Raw genomic sequence first — 20,818 nt, forward strand, 5'->3', positions numbered from 1 at the left:
GAACTTTGACCGATTTCAACTCTAATGATAGTTGAAGAGTTGAGATTTGTGGTTATTTAACAAAGTTTGTGTTTTTCTTTAATTTTTTCATCTTAATTTTTTGTTGTATGTTGAATTATTGATTGAGCTTTCCTTCAAAAAAAAAAAAAAGAAAGAATTAAGCAGTGTGTTTTATTTTGCATGTGATTTTTCCTTGTGGGTTTGATTCATATTGTTCATTTTTGTTTCATTTTTTTTATTTTACTTCTGATTTGGGTGGTTTTGTTTGTTGTTTTTGATGATTTTCAGAAATTGGTTTTATTTAGTTCACCTGTAAATTATTAATCAAATTCTTTTTCAGGAGTTCTTGATTAATTCTTATCTTGTCTGTGTGTATGCAGGACCAAAGTTTGTCATTTTTTTCAGGAGGAAGGAGGGAACAACATTTAGAATGAATGCTCTATTGATCTCAAAAGTGGAGCTAAAATAAAAAGGTTGAATGATATTTGGATGTAGAGTCTGTGTTTTTAAGCTTTTCCCAGTGAGATTCAAAGAACTCTATTGATCTCTCAAAGTTGAAGTAGTTGTATCAATGGTGTTCCTCATCACAAATTTTTAAATTGAACTGTGATGAGATTCTTTTTTTTTTCAAAGAAATGCGATTGTATTTTTATTTAATTTTTGTAAAATGAGATTGTAATTTTTTTGAATAACAAATGATGCTGTAAATTGAATTCACTAATAGTAAATTAATTTATTTTTGCATTTAATATGGTTCATATTTTCTTTCTTTGTTAATTTTCATTTCATTTTTTATTCACCCGAGTCAAAATTGGCCGGAAGCCTTTTAACGAACCGGAACATTCCCTGTTACGAGTAAGATCTGGCAAGTTCAAAGTGTAGAACAACTAATTTCAGACAAGCTCAAAGTTCGTACAGACTAAAATCTCGTACATCAAAAATCCTTGAGTAACTGATTATTTGTCAGTAAGTCGCTCTAAACCTTTGTCAACTTAACATATCACTCGCTAGGATGGTTGAAATAAATTTATAGCAATGATATTGGTTGGCCGCTTACGGCAATTGAAGCAAATTTAAAGCGACTCGTTCTTAGATAATTGGAACAAACTTAAATCAAGCATGTTAGTTAATCACTGAAGGTAGTTGAAACATGCTTAGAGCGAGTGCCTAGCTGCTCTAGGTCTATACATATACCACTTTTTACAACTCAAAAGCGAGAGCCAAATTAAGTCGATCTAAGGGTTAGAGCGACTCAATATGGGCTTTTGCAACCCAAACTGTCTGATCGCTTAATCCATTTTTTCTTGTAGTTAAAGTAATTAATTGGTGTAGTGGTTAAGAGATGAAACTAGCTATATTTTAATTATCTTGATTTGGTATGTCTGTTCTACATGTGTTTTGCAGTGTCACATGGTTTGATAATAGCAGGCAATGTTGCATAACAAACCACTTGCAGAAATTACCCATAATTTTTTTTTTTTTAGAGGCTAGTCAGGCTTTATATGCACCAAACCTTACCAGGATGCTAGCTCATAACAACTACAGCTACCAAATGACTCAATAGCCGACTGATGAGAAATTGAAAAGAGGCATTTATTAGTTAGTACTAATGCATGAATTTATGTTGAAATGTCTTGTCATTTCATGTCTCTTTAGTGAATGAAAAAACGGATGGGGTCTCATTAACGGGGTTAGCTCAGCTCCTCAACCTTAATAAAATACTATTTCTATGTTCTTGAATGGGTTATGTTCATTTTTATTTTATTTTTTTTGTACAGTCAACCTATTAAAAGATAATCATATCAAAATCCTAATACAAATAAGGACATCATTTATATATGTAGATCCCAAATACCCATTGATTAAATACTTGGCTAAAGAGAAGTGGATAGGATCGGATGAAACAACACTACGGAGTAACGGGAGATCTTGGGTCGGGAAAGTTAAAAGATGTTCACATGGCCGGTCCAGAGTTATTTTTGCCCCCATATTTTATTTTATTTTTACATTGCACAGTTTTATGAACTCAATATATATCGGTTCGGTCGCAAGAAGATATTTAAGCGATGATCTAAGTAGAACCGAGGGATTTCCTTTGCTGCAAATAGTGGCCGGTTGTGTGCATATGTTGCGGTTAGCAGTGACGGAGCCAAGACTTAATACTCCCGGGATCTATATCAGGGGAATCTAAATTTTAAATTTCCTCCAACCTATTTTTCCCCCACATGGTTCAATTTACAATAATACCAAGCTCATTTAAAGTGAAGTTTGAAAAAAAGTGAGGTCGGTAGACCCATTTGTCTCCATTTGCCTCCGTCGCTGGCGGTTAGCATGGCTAGTTGTCACAAGTCCACCAGTCTTGTCCCAATGATGACATCAAGATAGTCGGCAAGTTTTGCATCCAGACCATCCAGCTCCTACAAAGGGGTGAGATCGATATTGAGTATACAAATGGAGACAGAAAAGGCGAGGTTTTAGGTACCTTTCAAGCCGTAATTTGGGCTTAAGAAAAACAACTCCAAAACTTCATTATAGAAGGAGATTATGAGAAAATCATCAACTACATAAATGGTCAAAATGTAAACATTTACTGGAAAGCTAAAGCTTATATTATAGAGGCTAACAGAATAGCTCAGTCTTGTGACGATTTGGAATTTTCTTTTATTCCTAGACTAGGTAACCAAGTAGCGGATATTTTGGCAAAACGTGTTAGTAATTTTTCTAATAAATGAAATTTGCCTGTAAGATTTATGAGGCTTGACAACTCAATTCCCAATATCATTGGTAAATGGAAATACCACTTTTACAGTCTTATCTAATCTGGAAAATCATCCTTTAGTTTTTGTTGTGAATCGATATTCTGGTGGCTAGTGTTGTTGCCTTTTATGTTTTCTAGTATATATCATCACTTAGATCTTCAATCTCAGAAGATCTCAGATCTGAGAATTTTGGACTAGCGTTTCCAAATTAGTTTTTTTTTTTTGTTGGGCGGGGGTGGGGGATGGGGGTTGTGGAGAGGGTAAAATTAATGAGGGGAACCGAGTAGTTGGAAGGAGCAGTTGGGGCTGCCGATTTTTTTAATTCCAGGTTGATATGGTTAAATCCATAACTTTTATGATATGGGGTGTCCCTCGAAGTAGAAATTATTTCACTTTTACATTGCTGTACTTTTTAACCTGTTTGATTTTTATCTTGAGTTGGGTTGCTACTTTAGATTTGTAATTCTTAGTTTCAAGTTAAAACTAGCATCAATTAAGCAACTCCATTACCTTCAAGTTTAAGTTGATATTACCTAGATTCCTTCAAATCTATAGCAGTTTCAGTCCTTGGGATTCTCCATGTGAATTTCACTTTTGATGGGTTAGTGATATATACATAAAACTTTAAGATTACTTACAACAAGGAGAATGTACGTGCGATGCACGTCGTCAAATATTAGGTGTTGCACAAATTTTTGCAGGGGATAACGACCTGAAAACTTCATAAAATTCGATCACAAATGTATGAATCGTAAAGAAGAATTAGAAAAGCGAGAAGTAGTCCAGAACCTATTTTCAGGTCCTCGTACATTTTTATAATTTCAATACACCGCTAAAATAATTGGCATATCTAATAGAGGCTCTTTTTTGGATCTAATGGATGACATATAAATGGAAATGATATCTGATGGCTGTCATAGATAGTTCACACGGGAATATTTTTCGGAAGTTATTCAGATCCGACGGCTGAATTTTCAATCAGGGAAATCTAATGGCCAGGAAGAGTGGAGCTTAGATTCTGTTACTCTCAATAAAGGGGGGAGATATGCTTGCTGTTTGTTGTTAGTACTTTGTTTCAGGAGGACGTATAAGCAATGAAATGAGTTTCAGTTTCGAGAAAACGAAAGATGGAAAACTTGAACTGATCAATTGATAGCTCATACTCATAGCATCATACACCATCGTATAAGCAATTGATAGTTTTGAAAGAAAAAAAAATTGATGCTCACTTATTTTTTCGGTGGTCGAACTTTCAAGTACACCATCTCGTTGGTCTTGCTAGCTTATTGTTCATTGAAACCGACGATACCAGGTACTTTTAGTCCTGGCATGAATATAATTTAGTCCCCCATCCTTTATTTTTAAGAAGGTATAGGAAGTGAGACGGGATAAAAAGCGAAGTTGTAGACTTGAACAATCATACCTTTCTCGGCCTTTTTGGCTAAGATCAAGTGTAGTATCTGTTCTTATCAGTTTAATATCTGATATGCTTGTCCATTGGACTTGTGCGGTATTAAATTAATTTTTAAAATTGGGGGAGTTCCCATCACAATAGCTTGCTGCTGGGGTTCTCATGCGTCGCTTTTGTCTTGACCAATTTGAAAGATCATTTGATGTATTGCACTACTGCAAAGGCCTGGCGCACCCCTGCCAAAACTAAACAAAATATTCTGTTCTTCTGCTCTTACTGCAACCATCCTGCAAGTTGATGAATACTTTCCATCATTGCAGCTGGGGTTCTCGTGCGTCTTCTGCATGTAGTTAAATAATGTTGTCCTCTTTAATGTCCATTTGCATCAGTGTTCCCTTTTAGAGGTACTAGCAGCAATGACTTGATTGTGGTCCTCTTTGCTTTGAAACCGCTGATGATTAAGGAGGTGCATCTCCTCTTGTTCATATTTTCTGTTCACAATCTCGTGGTGCTCACATTTTCAGAATGACAACACAAATTTCGCTTTTAAATATCTCCTGACAGGATTCTGGCTTAAGGTCCATCGAATGCACCCCTTGGCACTAGGCCAATCAGCTTGTTGCACCTTAAGTGGAATAACAAGGACAAAAACAAAAACTGCAACAAGAACAAAAGGACTTCGATATTCTTTTGGTTTTGCCTGATAGTAAATAAATTGGTTTATATAGTTTTTTTTTTTTTTTGTCGTTAGCAAGGTATTTTCTGTGAGGCAGTTGCTTCTAGGAAGGACACTTGATCCAGTCAAGCTAGCTCTTGAGATGTTTTGTTCAATCCGAATGCAGTTTACGTACCAGCCTTCTGTGTAAGTAAAATCTGAGGCAGAATAACTTCCAAGAGACCAGTAACTATATATTTCAAGACAATCGAATAAAACCCCTACCCCGTTCATTCATAATCTAGGGAAATAGACTTTGTTCTCCATGCGACTATCTGAAGGAATTGCTGAGAAACATGAGGTGTATCTGACAAACAACATATGCCTTCCCAAATTCTCAATCTTAATTAACCCAATCCATCCGGGAGAAACCCAATCTGAAAATCCCAACCAGCGCTCAAAGACGTCCCGTTTTTACTAGTAAAAGCTGTCCACCACAGTACTCAATCACGAAACTTGGATAAACAGCACCGAATGGGTTTTTCAAAAACTTTCCAACCAATACGATTATCCTCAACACCTAACTTCCGATGTAATCTACAGATTCTACACGATAGAAACGTCCATTGTAGAAAACTGGAGTGTTATGTGGCAGCATGTACTTGTCGGTATTAGTTTTAATAAATGGGCTAGTACTCCAAGTCGCTTCTTGCACGTATGGTTCATATTTGTGTAAGGCAGTAAGGCCATCCTAAACCCTACTCGTGTCTGCTTTCTGAATTAGCACAAGGCAACAAATTGACAACGAACCAAACAAACAACCAAGAAAATATCTACCCAAGGAAAAAACAAGTTAGGTCTTGACAAAATCCTTTAACCGGAGCATGTGACCAGTTAAGCTCAATCCAACTGCAGCTAAACATCTTTTTTGCGTTAATAAAAATCTTGGCAAATTGTCAAATTAAGGAAAATCATCATTGGGTTCCTCTCATTGTCAAATATAACAAAAAGAGGAAATAAGTGTTTGTGAGGAGTTAGGTCGTTACAAGTCATTCTACAAATGGGCACAAGAAAAACTTGAATTTTTAGTCCTTTTTAGGAAAATGGATGCAGGGTTAGTACCAGTTCCAGTGATGGGGATATATACTGGACCTAAACTGACCTACTTGTGACCTACTCCAAAGACCCGTGTACGCAACTGGTGAACTCAACAAAGAACAAACCACCTTAGGCCTCTATATAAACCCCCAACAGCATTTTCATTCCCTTCACCGAGAGACGTAACCTTGAGGTTGTATTTAAAGAGACTATATATAATGGCTGCAAACCGTAAGTTTGAGGTTGAATTTAATCTTAAGTGCTCTGCAGATAAGTTTTACTCTATGATGACTCGTGATGTACTCAAGCTTTCAAAATATGCTCCTCGTATTATCCACAACGTCCAAATTCTCTCCGGAGACTGTGAACTTCGTTTAGGAGGTGTTTCTGTTTGGGACTATGTAATTCTTAGCCGATTTTTTTGTTGGTGATTACAGATAATAAACCTTCTGGTGTCAGGACGAGAGCAAAGGTAACCGCCATGGACCATCAAAACATGTCATTCACTTTCACAGTTATTGATGGATATCTCTCAGATGATTACACAAGTTTTACCAATACACTTACTGCCACGACACCAACACAGAGGGATGGGAACTATAATTGCCTTGTCAAGTGGTCTGTGCTATATCAGAAAGCAAATGAAAATGTACTTGATCCGACGTACTTTGTGAAGATGCTGGAAGATTTTACCAAGGAGTTGGATGCCAATTTGCTCAAGGAAGCTTAGACAAGATCGATCATCTACGTAGATGATATGGTTGCAGGAAGCTATACGTGCATGTTTGTGCTTGATGTTTAAACACATTAGACATCTAAATAAAGTTGTGCGTAATATGGATTTACCAGATATATTTATCTAATTAATTTAGTAAAATGCTTAAACATGGTGGGTATATTTGGCAAGGAATAGTTTGCACCTTCTCCTCACCTTCTCATGTCCTTTACAGATATACAGTATATTATATGAATCCTAAGGTCAATTAAGAATATGAATTCAAACACAACCACAGTGAAATCATAAGCAGCTTAAAAGAAATAATAATTCATTAAGCCAAAAACGAAACTACAAGAATTACACAGGGGCCTAAGCACTAATGCGGAAACAAAACTTTAATCAGATTCAAAACTAAGCCTTAAATACGAGATTACGGCTTCAAATTAAAACAAAAATTTAAAAACATCCGACCACAACCACAGTGAAATCATAAGCACTCCTTCTCACTCTCAGCATGCTCTCGCCTACGCGCTTTATCGGAATTGTCCTGAATTTGAGATTGCAGCACCGTAGGCGGAACAACAGATTCCTCCTCATTCACATCTTCTAACTCAAGATCAGTAACCCAATTGGACTCACGATCAATATCCCCCCAATTATATCTAATTTTAGTTTTAAGGCCAACCTGACCTTGCAAACTCGGAGCTGACCTCCTTGTTGTTTTTGATGGAGTAATGAACTCACTCACATCAGCTATCTTTCCCAGGATTACATTACTATTTTCTAAAGCTTCCTGCATAGACCGCACAGTGACTGCATCTGCTTGTTGCTGTCGTAAGTTCTTAGCAGCAGTCTCATCTTTATTCAAACTCGCTTCAGTCACTTCACTTGTCTCCCTCCGCTTGTCTTTTCTTCTCCGTAACAGCTTCCTGGCCTTTTCCAACTCCACAGTCAATTCAGCTGCATTTGCTTCCTTTTGTGCTTTGTCAAACTCGGCGAATTCTAGTTCTTCAGCAATTACGTCTGCATCAGTTGCATCCGCAATGCATGCATCCACAAAAGCTACAGCCTGATCCTCAGTTGCATCAGCACCACCATCCTGGAGTTGTATACCTGCACCACCATCTTGGTGCTGATCAGAACCACCACCCTGATGGTGTTTTGAGACCTCTCACTCCAGCTTCTTACTCAACTTACATTCCTGTTTTATTTTCTTTAATTGGTCTCTCAAAACCATCATCTTGATAAGGTCTGTTTCAGAATCCTCCTCTTTTTTCCTATCATAATCAGCATGTGGGCACTCGCCAAAAGAATGTCCAATAACCCCACAGTGACTACAAAATTTAGGCCTGTTCAGAATTTCAAAATGCTGCCAGAAAGCTGGTTTTGCGTGCAGGCTTAGCTAATTCAGGAGGCCCAAATACAATTTCATCACCTGTAGATGCTACAATACATCCATCTGGACTTTGAGCCATGATTATAACTCTTGAAGTATGACCAGTGAGATCAGCAATCTTAACGATTGATGGATACTTAGGTAGGGTCAGTTGGTTTTCTATGCATCCATGGAAACTCAGAAGTTCTCTCATTTTTGTTCCACAATAAAAAACAAACTTGTGAACCAGTATCGACAGATTTCAAGCAAGCTCCAGTGTGGGTGTTCCAGAATTTAACATGTCCATCAGCTGCACCTCCACCAGAAGCAAGCAAGTTAGCCTGGAATAGGCCCCAAGCTAAGGCTCTAACTGTAGCACTGTGATCTTCCAGCCTGCGAAACCATTGAGTAGGAGAATTCAAGACCTTAGGAGTTTACTTGTGCTATAAATCACTTCAGGCCAAAAAATTCAGCAGAAACATTAGGATATGCAGGCAGCATGTAAAAATAGTTGAACAAAAGATACCTTGTTCAGACAGTTAATGCAAGTAACAAGAGTCTTCACATTTTCACTGACTATTAAGCGCATATTAACCTGCAAAAATCTCAAATAAATGGGAAGTGTCAAGGCACAGCTAAACAAGGTACTATTAGGAAATACTTGAAAATTTATACACAGCAAATATATTAACCTACAGCAGGCATCTGAATGGATCATACTGAGACAAATATAAATTTAAACACTGCTCTGCTTCACTTGAAACTTAACGACGGATGAAACGAGAATCATAAGATTCATAACTCATACAGTAAGAAGCATGATAGATGAACTATTAAGTCCAAATTTGGAAGGTTGGATACCTTTCCTACCATATCTTTGGTAACATGAAGCAGTTTTTTCAATTATAATCTCAATTGAATCTTCCATGGATGCTTTTTGGAAATTAGATAATGGATCAGTTTCATTACAAACTAACCAAACCACAATAAAATCTCAATAACCTGATTATTAAGCAATTCAACTATCACAAAACGAGCAAGTTCCCTAATTGACGAATCAGAATCGTCAAGCACCTTACACTTAAGATCTGATCGAAGTACTGCAGCGAAAAAACTTAGGTTTATTTCAAGTACACTAAGGAATCCTAAACAGACCAGGACAGAAATAAAACTCATTTCTCTCTTACATTGATTATTCCCAACCCATAAACTTTTATATAAAATAAAATTGTCAGGAGACTCGACCACGAGTAACGTGAAGTGAAGGATGATAAAAAATGGATCTAGATCACATAAAAAGAGAAATTAAAAAAGTACCAAATGATACTCTTGTGCACGCCTTCCTCTAAATGGTGCCCTCATTAACCAAAGAACTTCAAACCAACTGCTGAAGGTGCCCCATGTTTCCTTATCATTTTCGTCAGATACCTAGTTACCTACACATGAATAAAGAAACAGGCTCATTAAGCTCAATGCTTATTAAAGGTGTTAAAAGGGGTCTTATGTGGGCGTCAAGTCAGAGAACTATTTCATTTAAAAAACACAGTAGCTAGTTCCTTAAGTTACCTGGTGAAAAATCTGAGGAATACTAGCACCAGCTTCAGGAGAAGAGTTGACTTTAACAGGTGAAAGCTTTTCAAGAATAGAAACTGCCTCAGGAGAACTTTCATTCGCGGGCTTCAGTCTTCCCACCAAGATAGGACTGCCTGTTTATATCTACACGTGGAGTTCACAAAGAACTCTCAAAATGCACACTATTGTCTACAGTTCCAGGCTGGGTTGTCCAGGATGTTTTGTTTTCAGCTGAGGTAAGCCTCGAAACAGTGACAGATGTTCTCATGAGTTTCATCAGAAGGAGCTTGACCATTGACCAGCAGAGACTGTGAACTGGAAGGTTTCTGCAGGGAATTCCATTTCCTGACACCATCACTCTATCAATGGAACCCGCAGAATACCTTCCAAAACAGTTACTTTTCATAGAAACTACAGTGTATCCCTCTTCGGAGAAAGTTCCAACAACATCTGAGTGGTCATCGAAAGATTTGGAACGCTGTTTCTCTTTCTTGCTTTGTACAAAATTCGTAAGGCTAACCTCTATACGCTGGATGTACTGCTTCACTGGTCGTGTGATGGAATTTTGTTCAACTGATAAACTGAGAATGAAGTTAAGGACTGATGTTGAATAAAATGGGTAAATACTGATACAATGCAAGTAATAGCGGGTTCCTTTAGTTTTTGTATTTTTATCATGGACCAAATACTGATATAATGCAAGTAATTGCACCATGCTTTCGATATACATCTGACTGCACTGGCAACCTAACAAGGATGTTTAGTAAAATGTTCTGATCTTGGAGTTTCTACATTCCTGCATTTCCAGAAGAAGAAAAAAAAATCAAATATCCCAGATTAACATTTAGTGTATAATATAATGTTGAACACTTTGATACTATGCTTCAAATAGATAAAAAAAATACTTTGATATAACAGAAAAATATAACTTAATACTAACACAGCCCATGACTTCACATTAACAACATCAAATCTGTGTTGTTCTTGAGCTAACTGCATGCAGTGCATAATTGACGAGAAATTGGTAAATTTGAGTGACAAGAAGGATAACTTTGTAAATGGGAGGATTCATAGTTTCAATTTGCTTGACAATTAAATTTACCATATGTCCATATCTGGTTCATTAAACTGACAACTGGACAGACTGAAGTTAAATAATACACATAAAAGTGGCATAGGTAAGCTTCAGATAGTACACTAGTATCAAAACCAGTAACACCAAGCCTGAAACTGCAAGTTTGAGAAAAATCATAGAGAACAAGGTCACCATCGATGGGATGAATAAAGAAAGCAAATATGCATACTATTCTGAACATAACGATGAAATGAGATCATAATATACCTCTAGAAGGCAAAATATTTCTTCTCCATTTTTGACAAGATGTCCTTTAGAATGCCATGGAACTAACGAAGGGGTACATTCCACATCTGCTCACCAACCAACTTGCACAAGTTCAAAGCTTTTTCAGCTACTTGCGCCCCCTCTTTATAACAACAATATTGGAAACTGCTCGCATAAGACGCCGAGAGCTCTACAAAGAGAAAATTTCGCGAGAATTTCTATATATAAGCAATCGGATAGAGAAATGGAATGAATTAATCTATCTACATCAACCCACACCCCGTATAGGATTAAATTAAATAAGTAACTTATCATAAAAATAGGGTAATTTTCTTTTTCTGGTCTAGTCAATAAGATTATGAAACATTTCGACTTATTTATTTCTTATTTTACATATAATGGATTTAACTGGACCAATACATGATTTTCTTTTAGTTTTTTTGGGATTGGGTCTTATAGTAGGAGGTCTAGGAGTGGTATTACTTACTAATCCTATTTTTTCTGCCTTTTCATTGGGATTGGTTCTTGTTTGTATATCCTTATTTCATATTCCATCGAATTCCCATTTTGTAGCTGCTGCACAACTCCTTATTTACGTGGGAGCCATAAATGTCTTAATTATATTCGCTGTTATGTTCATGAACGACTCAGAATATTACAATGATTTCAGTCTTTGGACTGTTGGGGATGGGGTAACTTCACTGGTTTGTACAAGTATTTTTGTTTCACTAATAACTACTATTCCAGATACGTCATGGTACGGGGTTATTTGGACTACAAGATCAAACCAGATTTTGGAGCAAGATTTGATAAATAAAGGTCAACAAATCGGGATTCATTTATCAACTGATTTTTTTCTTCCTTTTGAGCTTATACACAAGTAAACCATCAAAGCAAAATTTATGATTACATTGAAGCTGAAAGACAGAAATTCTACACTGCTACCTGAGTGAAGAACACCATACTGGAAGCCAGTGCGAGCCCTTCAAGCTTCAGTTGTGAAATGTAGCCTTCGAGCAAAGCATATATTTTGGCACTGGGTTTTCCAAGCTTTCCTTCGCAGGGTACAAGGTTTAAACGCTTCGCAAGTTTCATCTTCTCGTCTTGTCTCACTGTCACATATTTGAATTCTTTGCTGAGAAAGAACACCCGACAAAGCTTGGTATCATCCATTGATGGCTTTAGCATAGTAAATAACTATGGTTCCATGGCTTATATAGCTGTCTAATAATCAGACCAAGGTCAGTGACCTGGAAAGACCCACTTTTCTGATCATATTTCACTAGATTATTATTGTTCTGCAGCAGAATGGATCTGAAAAAGTTACGACACCATCAGTTACTTAGTTAATAGTTAATTTTCACAAACTAGAATTATAAGTAACTAAACACAAAAGAGTTTCAAAAGTACCAGGAGACAATCAGATCATCTATAAACAGTAACAAGTAACAAAAATGTAATACAAACATGCAGACATTTCTCAGAAACTAAATATGGAAGTACTAAACACCAAAAAGTTTCAAAACTGAGACAAACAGTACCAAAAAAAGTAGTATGAACATGCAGACATGTTGATTTAACCGACTCAAAAAGGAAGAGGCCATCTCATGCAGGCACATTGATTGGTCTAGTAATTTAAGTTCTAAACTTCATCTAATTCAGTAAGTTTCAGCTTATGATTGCGGAATATTTATATAACGCATTACGAGTCTCGGACCGTAATAGTATAGACTATTCTAACCTTATCACAAACATAAATCCACCATTTTCAGTTTCCTTATACAAAGAACTTTCCAAACTCCAAAACTTCAAGTTTCAACTCGGAAACTGTTTCAAATATGTGCACGCAAGATACTCTTATCAACTTCAACTGAAAATATATGGACAGTGACACAAATCATTCTTCATGAGAGATAATTTAGCACTAAAATATCAAAGTAAGTAACCTAAGACCAATATATGTATTAGAATCACCAAGAAAAAAAAAGATTGTATAAGTGAAATAGAATCTCAATTCTTACCAAATCAACCCTCCTTTCTTCCAAAGTCATGCCTCTACTCAGAACATCAGCTGGGATTCCTCACCATGTGTGCTACAAGTATGTATAGTTACGCAAGTTGCATTCTTCTATAGCACTCTGAACTGTTCCCAGAACAATTTCAGCATTAGCTGGTCAGCCAATTTCCCAGAGCAAGAGATAATACTACAGCTCACTATGTCCTGTTATGATAATCCCTTCCCAGGAGGTGTCAGCCAAGCATCTGAGTGACACTTAAAGGACTTAATTCATTCCATGCTCGTTGCTCAGGATTGTAAATCTGAGTGCCCTTGATGATCAAACTGTGGGCTGGTAAATTAACAACCAACACAAGGTTGCAGTGTAAACCAATACTTGTACCTGCCCTTCATCTAAAAGTTCCCCAACCAGACAATGGTCTGTTCTCGCCATACCGTCACGATGAATTGCTAACTCGTACAGCAACAAATCCTTGGGGATCATTGCACCTAACATGACCCATTTCAGTCTGTAAAATCTCACAGCTTACACTAACCTCTTTTGGGAAACGACGAGCAGTGTCTCGTATTGCACGTGCAGTTTACACTTAATTTTCCTCGAATGAACAAATATGACCGGAAGCCAATCTGCTCTATCCATGATCTTCTCATAACAAATATAATTCATCAACCGAATCTCTGCAAAGGCTTTATCTCAGTGATCCCCAGTATGCTGTTGAGCAAGTGGACATGGTCTGTAACTGTTGCCAAAATGGAACAGTCCTATCCAACTCTAAAAAATAAAGCCATATCTTTGTAATTGGGGACTGTAGCTGACAAATGTGCTCCTTAATAGTCTCAACTAGTCTAATTGTTCTGGCAACAATACTTGCATGAATTCCCCCCTATTATCGAGAAGTAGATGGATCTTCGGTCTCCCGATTTCTAGTGTAATATCCCGCTTCTCAGGAGCCGTAACAATTATCGTGTGTCATCAATTTGTGGAAAGTCAGGGACTGATCTCCTCTTAGCTCATTAACTTTTATACTGTACTGCTTTCATCTGTGCCGCATATTCCTCCTCCTCCATTGGAAGAAAACTGTCAGGGAAAACAAAAAAAAACAGTTAAGATTAACAAATGGAGCAAATATCATTTACAACCTTCCAAAAATTAATGACACTATCAGGTAAGCAATTAGAAACACTGAGAGATGAAATGGAAACAAGAACCATTGGTTATTGAACAATTCAAAACCCTATAATTTGAAACATTGAGACATGAAATTAAGGCAAAGCCCATAAAACATGAACATGATTATAGAACAACAATTGGAAACCCTAAAACGAAGAAATCCACAGCACAAAAAGATACAGAACAAGAACAAGAAAAGCATAAAGCGTCTATTTTGACAAGGTTCAGAAAAGAAAGAAGAAGAAGGGACTGAATGATTCATTTGTTTGCCATAGTGCATTTGACATAACCTGCCTGCGCATGGAGGAGAGATTAGCCTACTTTGACACAGAGCAGGTAATAAAGATTTTCATATCAATGTTTATACTAACACACTCGTCAAACTCTTGTTGAATTAACTGGTTGGCCTACTTTGACACAGAGCAGGTAACAAAGATTTTCATCTCAAGCAGGCACATTGATTTGGTCAACAACTCAGATACAATTATATATTTACAAACTCCATCTAATCCAGTTAAATTTCAGCTTATGATTGCGGAGTATTAAAATAATTACGAGTCTCAGACCGTAATATAAACTAGTCTAACCTTGATAACAAACACGAATCCACCACTTTCAATTTCGCTGTACAAAGAACTTTCCAAACTCCAAAATTTTAAGTTTCAAATCTGAAACTGTTTCAAATATGTGCACGCAAGATATTCTTATTAACTTCAATTGAAAATATATGGATAATGACGCAAATCATTCTTCACTAGAGATTATTTAGCACTAAAATCAAAGACCATTTATAATCACCAAGAAAAAAAATAATTATAGTGAAATAAAAGTTCCATTCTTACCAAATCGGCCCTCCTTTCTTCCCGAGTGATGTCTCTACTCACAACATCTGCTGCAAACCAAAAAATGTTGGATTTCTCCCCATGCATACGTGTAAGTATCAGGTATGTATAGCTAAAGCCAGTTGCGTTCTTCTTTAGCACTCTGAACTGTTCCAACAACAATTTCAGCATTAGCAGGCCAGCCATTTCAACACAAACTGACTTCTTACAGGCAGTTGGTTATTCATGGACAAGAGATAATACTACAGCTCACTATGCCCTGTTATGATAATCCGCTCCCTGGAGGTGTCATGCTGAGGCCTTCCTGCACGACCAAGCATCTTAATTACATTCAAAGGACTTAATTCATTCCATGCTCATTACTCAAGATTGTAAATCTGAATACCCTTGATGATTGAAGTGTCGGCTGGTACCCAAGGGTTGCAGTGAAGACCAACACTTGTATGTGCCCTTCATCTAAAAGTTCCTCAACCAGACAATGGTTTGCTCTCGCCATACCGGCACGATGAATTAACCCATACAGCAACAAGTCCTTGGATTCCTCACCATGATGACGTACAAGTATCCAGTATGTATAGCTAAAGCCAGTTGCATTCTTCTTAGCACTCTGAACAGTTCCAAGAACAATTTCATTAGCTGGTCAGCCAATTTCAACACAAACTGACATTCAATGGGCAGTTGGTTATTCATGAGCAAGAGATAATACTAAAGCTCACCATGTCCGGAGGTGTCATGCTGAGGCCTTCCTACACGACCAAGCATCTGAGTGTAAATCCGAGTACCCTTGATGATCAAAGTGTGTGAGCTGGTAAATTGATATCCCACGCAAGGGTTGCAGTGAGAATCAACACTTTTACATGCCCTTCATCTGAAAGTTCCTCAACCAGACAACGGTAAGTTCTCGCCATACCGGTACGATGAACTGCTAACGATACAGCAACAAGTCCTTCGGATCAATGCACCTATCATGACTCGTTTCAGTCTGTAAAATCTCACGGCTTACACTAACCTCTTTTAGTTTTCACTCTCTCTTTCCTCGAGTGAACAAATATGACTCGAAGCCTACCTGCTCTAGCCATGACCTTCTAATAACAAATATTATCCATCAACTGAATCTCTGCAAAAGCTTCTTCTTAGTGGTTCAAGTATACAGTTCAACAAGTGGGCATGGTCTGTAACTGTTGTCAAAATGGAATAGTCCTATTCCCAGCTATCTCAGCAACTAATGCTTTCATCAGTGCCACATATTCCTCCTCCTCCATTGTAAGAGAACTGTCAAGGATTAAAATAAAATAAAACAGTTGAGATTAACAAATGGTCAAGCAGAGGTAAATACCATATAAAACCCCCAAAAAAATTGATGACACTACCAGGTAAGCAATTAAAAACATATATAATCATCATCAGCATGAGTTACCAGTATTATAATGTACTAATTTGGAACATTTAAAAATGAAATTGAAACAAAAACCATCGGTTATTGAACAATTCAAAACCCTAGAAGTTAAAACATTGAGACATGAAATTGAGGCGAACCCATAAAACATGAGCAAGATTATAGAACAACAATTGGAAACCCTAGAATGAAGAAATCCACAGCACAAAATGATACAGAACAAGAACAAGAAAAGCATATAAGCATGGAATTAAAAGACAGAGAAAAACAGATGGATCCAGAGGAAAGTACCTCCGAGAAACTTCTCCGAGAAAGGGCTCCAATAACAAAATAAGTGATTCTCCTTTCTTTCTTTTCCTCAGGTTCCACCTATTTTCCACCCACATTTTTCCTATTTGTGACTCCATGAACAAACTGAAATCCCTGTTTCTTGCCGAAGTGCATTTGACATAACCTGCCGGCGCATGGAGGACAGATTAGCTTACTTTGACACAGAGCAGGTAACAAAGATTTTCAAATCAATGTTTATACTAACACACTCGTCAAAGACTTGCTGAATTAACTGGTGTGCTTTCATGAATCAGGACATTGTGCTTTTACATCATGAGTGGACATAGAATTTCCAGATGGCCGACCAGCAGAAAAGCATCAAGCCTCTCTACTGGAATTCGGAAGGATTAAGAATGGGGAAACTACTACAGCCATGGCTGTCATGGTTGGAACCCCCGCAGCCATAGGAGCCCTGGTACTACCAAATAGTCGTAGTTTATCTTTTTCCTAATCCCTTCACTTTTTGACCTACGCTAATCATAAAAACTTATGCATACATTCTGGTGTTGCAGCTATTACTACAGAACAAGATCAAGACAAAAGGTGTCCTAAGACCTCTTGAGTCCTGAACCCGAAGTCCACATGCCAGGTAATAAGGAATGACATTATTCATCTTAACACTCGCTACATCAAAACATTCTAATATCCTCACCATACAGGTTTGGACCCTAACAACACTGTTTGTGTTCCTTTGCAGCACTGGGCATTACAGTTTTAAATTATCGGAGAAGGTCAAATGAACTAAACATACATACACATTCTGCAGTCACAAAAGTCTTTTCTCAAACGCTCGATTCCCAACATTGTACACAATAGATAACAATAAACAACCATGTTCTGTATATAGTTCGTATAAAGGCATTCAAATAATGCATTCCATATAAATCTATCTATATTTCGTAACAACAAGAACATTTTGAGTAATCATCATTCATTTCAAGTAAATCGGTATTTGAAACCATGGGTGCTAAGAATAAAAAGTTTTAGTTTGTGAGTAGTGCGGTTTTTGGGATGAATAAAAAAAGAATTGCCTATATGTAAAAGAACTTTTGCCTGAGAGGGAGTAAGAAACGGAGAACGAAAAATGTCTCGCAGGGCTCCATCACAGCGTTGCGTCTAAACTTCAGAAGAGAAGCTAATAATCGTAAATTCAGCAGGGATGTGAAAACACAGCAATATAAAGAGTTATTGTTGATGCTACTGCAGTCGATTATCAGTAAAATCACCTATTGTAGTTGTTGTTTTAGCTGGTCTGAAAGTTTACTGCCTTGCCTCAATATTCAAAAACCCATTTATTTCCAGAATTGCCCATGTTCTAATGATGCAAGCAGAATTGAAAAATTAAAGAAAACCAAAACACCAAAAAGCGCAGTGAAATTGAGGTTTACCTTGTCGATATTCGTCTTAGATTTGTCATTGCTGTTATCCAAAATTGAGGACTTGTCCTCATATAGTTGTTTCTTTGCTGCTCCTATAACAAACCTCAAAGAATTTGTAGTGCCTACGCCCTGCGCATACACATCAACCACACAAGAGTTAGTAGTTGTTGCCCGAGTGACTGGATGAATAAATGTCATAAGTAACTATAAACAGTGCATACAGTAATAAGGCATACCTGTTAATGTGATGGGTTTTCCAATCAAATTTAGCACACAAAAAAGCAACAGCAAGCAGCCTTGTTGTATCAATAGTTGCTTAATACAGGTTCCCAGAGGGCCAGAGCTACAGGGGAGTTTCTTCATCAGGTGAAATTTGACCTCCCAGTGCTTACTGGAATAACCCCATTCAAGCACAAGTTTTTCTTGTGTTGTACAAGACATTATAAAATTGAGAAATGATGCTGCTGAACAAGGAATGAAACATTTATACAGAATCAAATGGATCCTAAAGATCAGAACAAAGTGGGAACCATTTAATTCTTGAAAGAAAAAAGAATAGTTATGTACAAAAAAAAATAATGAATCCATAAATTTCTGCTGTGTGAGAGAAAAATCATAATGCCGTAGGTTTGTCTCTACGATCTCCCTTTCAAATGTTTTCCGGTGATGTTTTCTCCACTAGCGGCTCCTTTAAAGTCATGGATACCCGAAGCAGCTTCAATTCTAACCTCTTCAGCTTCAATTCTAACCAAATGAATAACGTATAGAAATGACAAGGTCTTCCTTTGTCTATTTACACCACTTTTGGATTTGAATTTCCGGGACTGCACATACCGAGTAGAATTATCAAAATCCCTATCTTTTTATCCTTTTCTTCCTCTTCTTCTTCATCATGGGGTGGCTGAATCTGGCTAGGAGATGAAATCTCAATCTCAATCTAAGATAAAGATATCAAACCCTAGAAAATCTCAATCTAAGATATGCCAAAAAGAAATGATAGATCAAATCAAAAATCTCAATCTAAGAAAAAGACATCAAACCCTAAAAAGGAACCGAGAGAGAAAACAGATGGGTTTAATGGGACTGAACAAGGAAGAAGAAGAAGAAGTAGAAGGGACTGAATGATTTGGAGTTTTGAGTCTGGACTGCCCTACTGGTAGTGGACTCTATATTGTGGGCCTCCATGCCGATGTTAAAGGCGGGGTTGATGTGGACGTTATATTGTGGGCTTCCGTGCCGATGTTAAGTCGGGGTTGGTTAAATCCATTTAATGTTGTATGATAAGGGGTGTGTCCCCATCTTGGGAGAGCTTTCTAATCAGAAGCAGTAATAACGTAAAGATGAAAAAGATTTGCTGACAAATAATAACAAGTTGAACTAGAGAAGAGTACCTCGGAGAAACGTTTCCGAACAAGGGCTACAATAACAAAATAAAGGGCGGCTCCATTAATAGAGTAAGTGGTTCTTTATTCGTATTTTTTAAACAAGAAAGAAAATATATCCCCTTCACTTCTGTAAAAGAGATACTCCTCTCTCCGTCCTAAAATAGGCCGTGACCTAGTTTAAGTTGGGGGAAATATCGTTTGGTCCTTTAATAGGTGGTTCCAAGACTATTTGGTCCAGCGGGAAAACACGTTTCCTATTTGGTCCATAATTATTTAAAAACATTAAATGGACCAACATGCCCTTCCGCGTTAATTAATTACTTTTTTTTAGCAGTTCATTCTTTTTGATGAACTATGAGGTTTTTTTCTAGATTTGAGTTCATTCTGTCTCATGAAAACTGTACACTTCGTTATATTCTATGAACTTCATTACACTTCATTAAATTCTACATAAAATTTGTTATTAAGAACAAAAAATCAGAGTTCATAACACACAACAAAAACTCCACTATTATGAATAAAAACAAGAGTTCATTCTTTCAAATGAACTCCTAATAAAACCTATATGAAAACCGGGTTCATTCTTTCAAATGAACTCCTAATAAAACCTATATGAAAACCGGGTTCATTCTTTCAAATGAACTCCTAATAAAAACCGAGTTCATTCTTTCAAATGAACTCCTAATAAAAACCTATATGAAAACCAAGTTAATTCTTTCAAATGGACTCCTAATAAAAACCTATATAAAAACCGAGTTCATTCTTTCAAATGAACACCTAAAAAAACCTACAAAAGAAAACAGAGTTCATTTTTTGAAATGAACAGACAACAAAAAATCGTAAAAAATAAAGTTCATTCATAAAAATGAACTGCAGCATCATCATCTTCATCTTCTTCGTCGTCTTCAACAGCAGCAGCAAACATCATCGTCTTCAACAGCAGCAGAACTTCATCATTAACACGAGGAACAAACATCAAAATCGAGATCTTCAGGATCAATATCAAGATCTTCAACACTAGCAACAAACATAGATCATCAGCAACATGAAAAACATCAAAAATCAAGATCTTTAACAGAGTTCATTGTCTTCAACAAAGTTCATAGTATTCAAACCATGTTCGTCATCATACACAGCAGCAGAATCTTCATAAATGGCAGCAGAATCTTCAAAAACACCATCGTCTTCATCATCAAAACAGCAGTAGCATCTTCAAAAGAGTTCGTCGTCTTCGACAACATCTTCGTCGTTTTCATCATCTTTATATGATTCATTGTCTTCATCATCTCTGAAAAATCAAAATCCTAGAAAGAAAACACAAATCTTCATCTTTGCAGCAGCTGAAAAAAAATGGAGAAGAGAGAAACT

At 37.0% G+C, this 20,818-nt stretch overlaps 1 protein-coding gene, 2 long non-coding RNA genes and 1 pseudogene across 9 annotated transcripts; 2 read left to right on the forward strand and 2 right to left on the reverse strand.

Annotated features, from left to right (window-relative positions):
• Positions 1-4,178: 4,178 nt before the first annotated feature.
• Positions 4,179-4,408, forward strand: LOC113300939 (annotated as a pseudogene).
• Positions 4,409-6,043: 1,635 nt separating this feature from the next.
• LOC113300349 (major latex protein 146-like) lies at positions 6,044-6,913 on the forward strand. The gene is made up of 2 exons (XM_026549572.1): positions 6,044-6,154; positions 6,361-6,913. The coding sequence occupies exons 1-2, from the start codon at positions 6,142-6,144 to the stop codon at positions 6,651-6,653; spliced, it is 306 nt and encodes a 101-aa protein (XP_026405357.1). The 5' UTR covers positions 6,044-6,141; the 3' UTR covers positions 6,654-6,913.
• Positions 6,914-8,260: 1,347 nt separating this feature from the next.
• On the reverse strand, positions 8,261-9,441 carry LOC113300350. Its single transcript, XR_003335732.1, has 3 exons — positions 9,334-9,441; positions 8,543-8,611; positions 8,261-8,409 (listed from the first exon to the last, which is right to left on the reverse strand). It is a non-coding gene; the product is annotated as an uncharacterized LOC113300350 (long non-coding RNA).
• Positions 9,442-11,744: 2,303 nt separating this feature from the next.
• Positions 11,745-19,177, reverse strand: LOC113300352. Of its 7 annotated transcripts, none has more exons than XR_003335739.1 (9): positions 18,302-19,177; positions 18,075-18,194; positions 16,648-16,810; positions 15,677-16,232; positions 15,346-15,567; positions 15,214-15,264; positions 14,961-15,107; positions 12,952-14,025; positions 11,745-12,244 (listed from the first exon to the last, which is right to left on the reverse strand). It is a non-coding gene; the product is annotated as an uncharacterized LOC113300352 (long non-coding RNA). The 7 variants fall into 7 exon arrangements; XR_003335734.1 differs by adding an exon at positions 14,706-14,792 and having other exon boundaries at positions 14,961-15,264; XR_003335738.1 differs by having other exon boundaries at positions 14,961-15,264; positions 15,374-15,567.
• Positions 19,178-20,818: the final 1,641 nt, after the last annotated feature.

The sequence above is a fragment of the Papaver somniferum genome, chromosome 7, assembly GCF_003573695.1.
Source record: "Papaver somniferum cultivar HN1 chromosome 7, ASM357369v1, whole genome shotgun sequence".
NCBI lineage: Eukaryota > Viridiplantae > Streptophyta > Magnoliopsida > Ranunculales > Papaveraceae > Papaver > Papaver somniferum.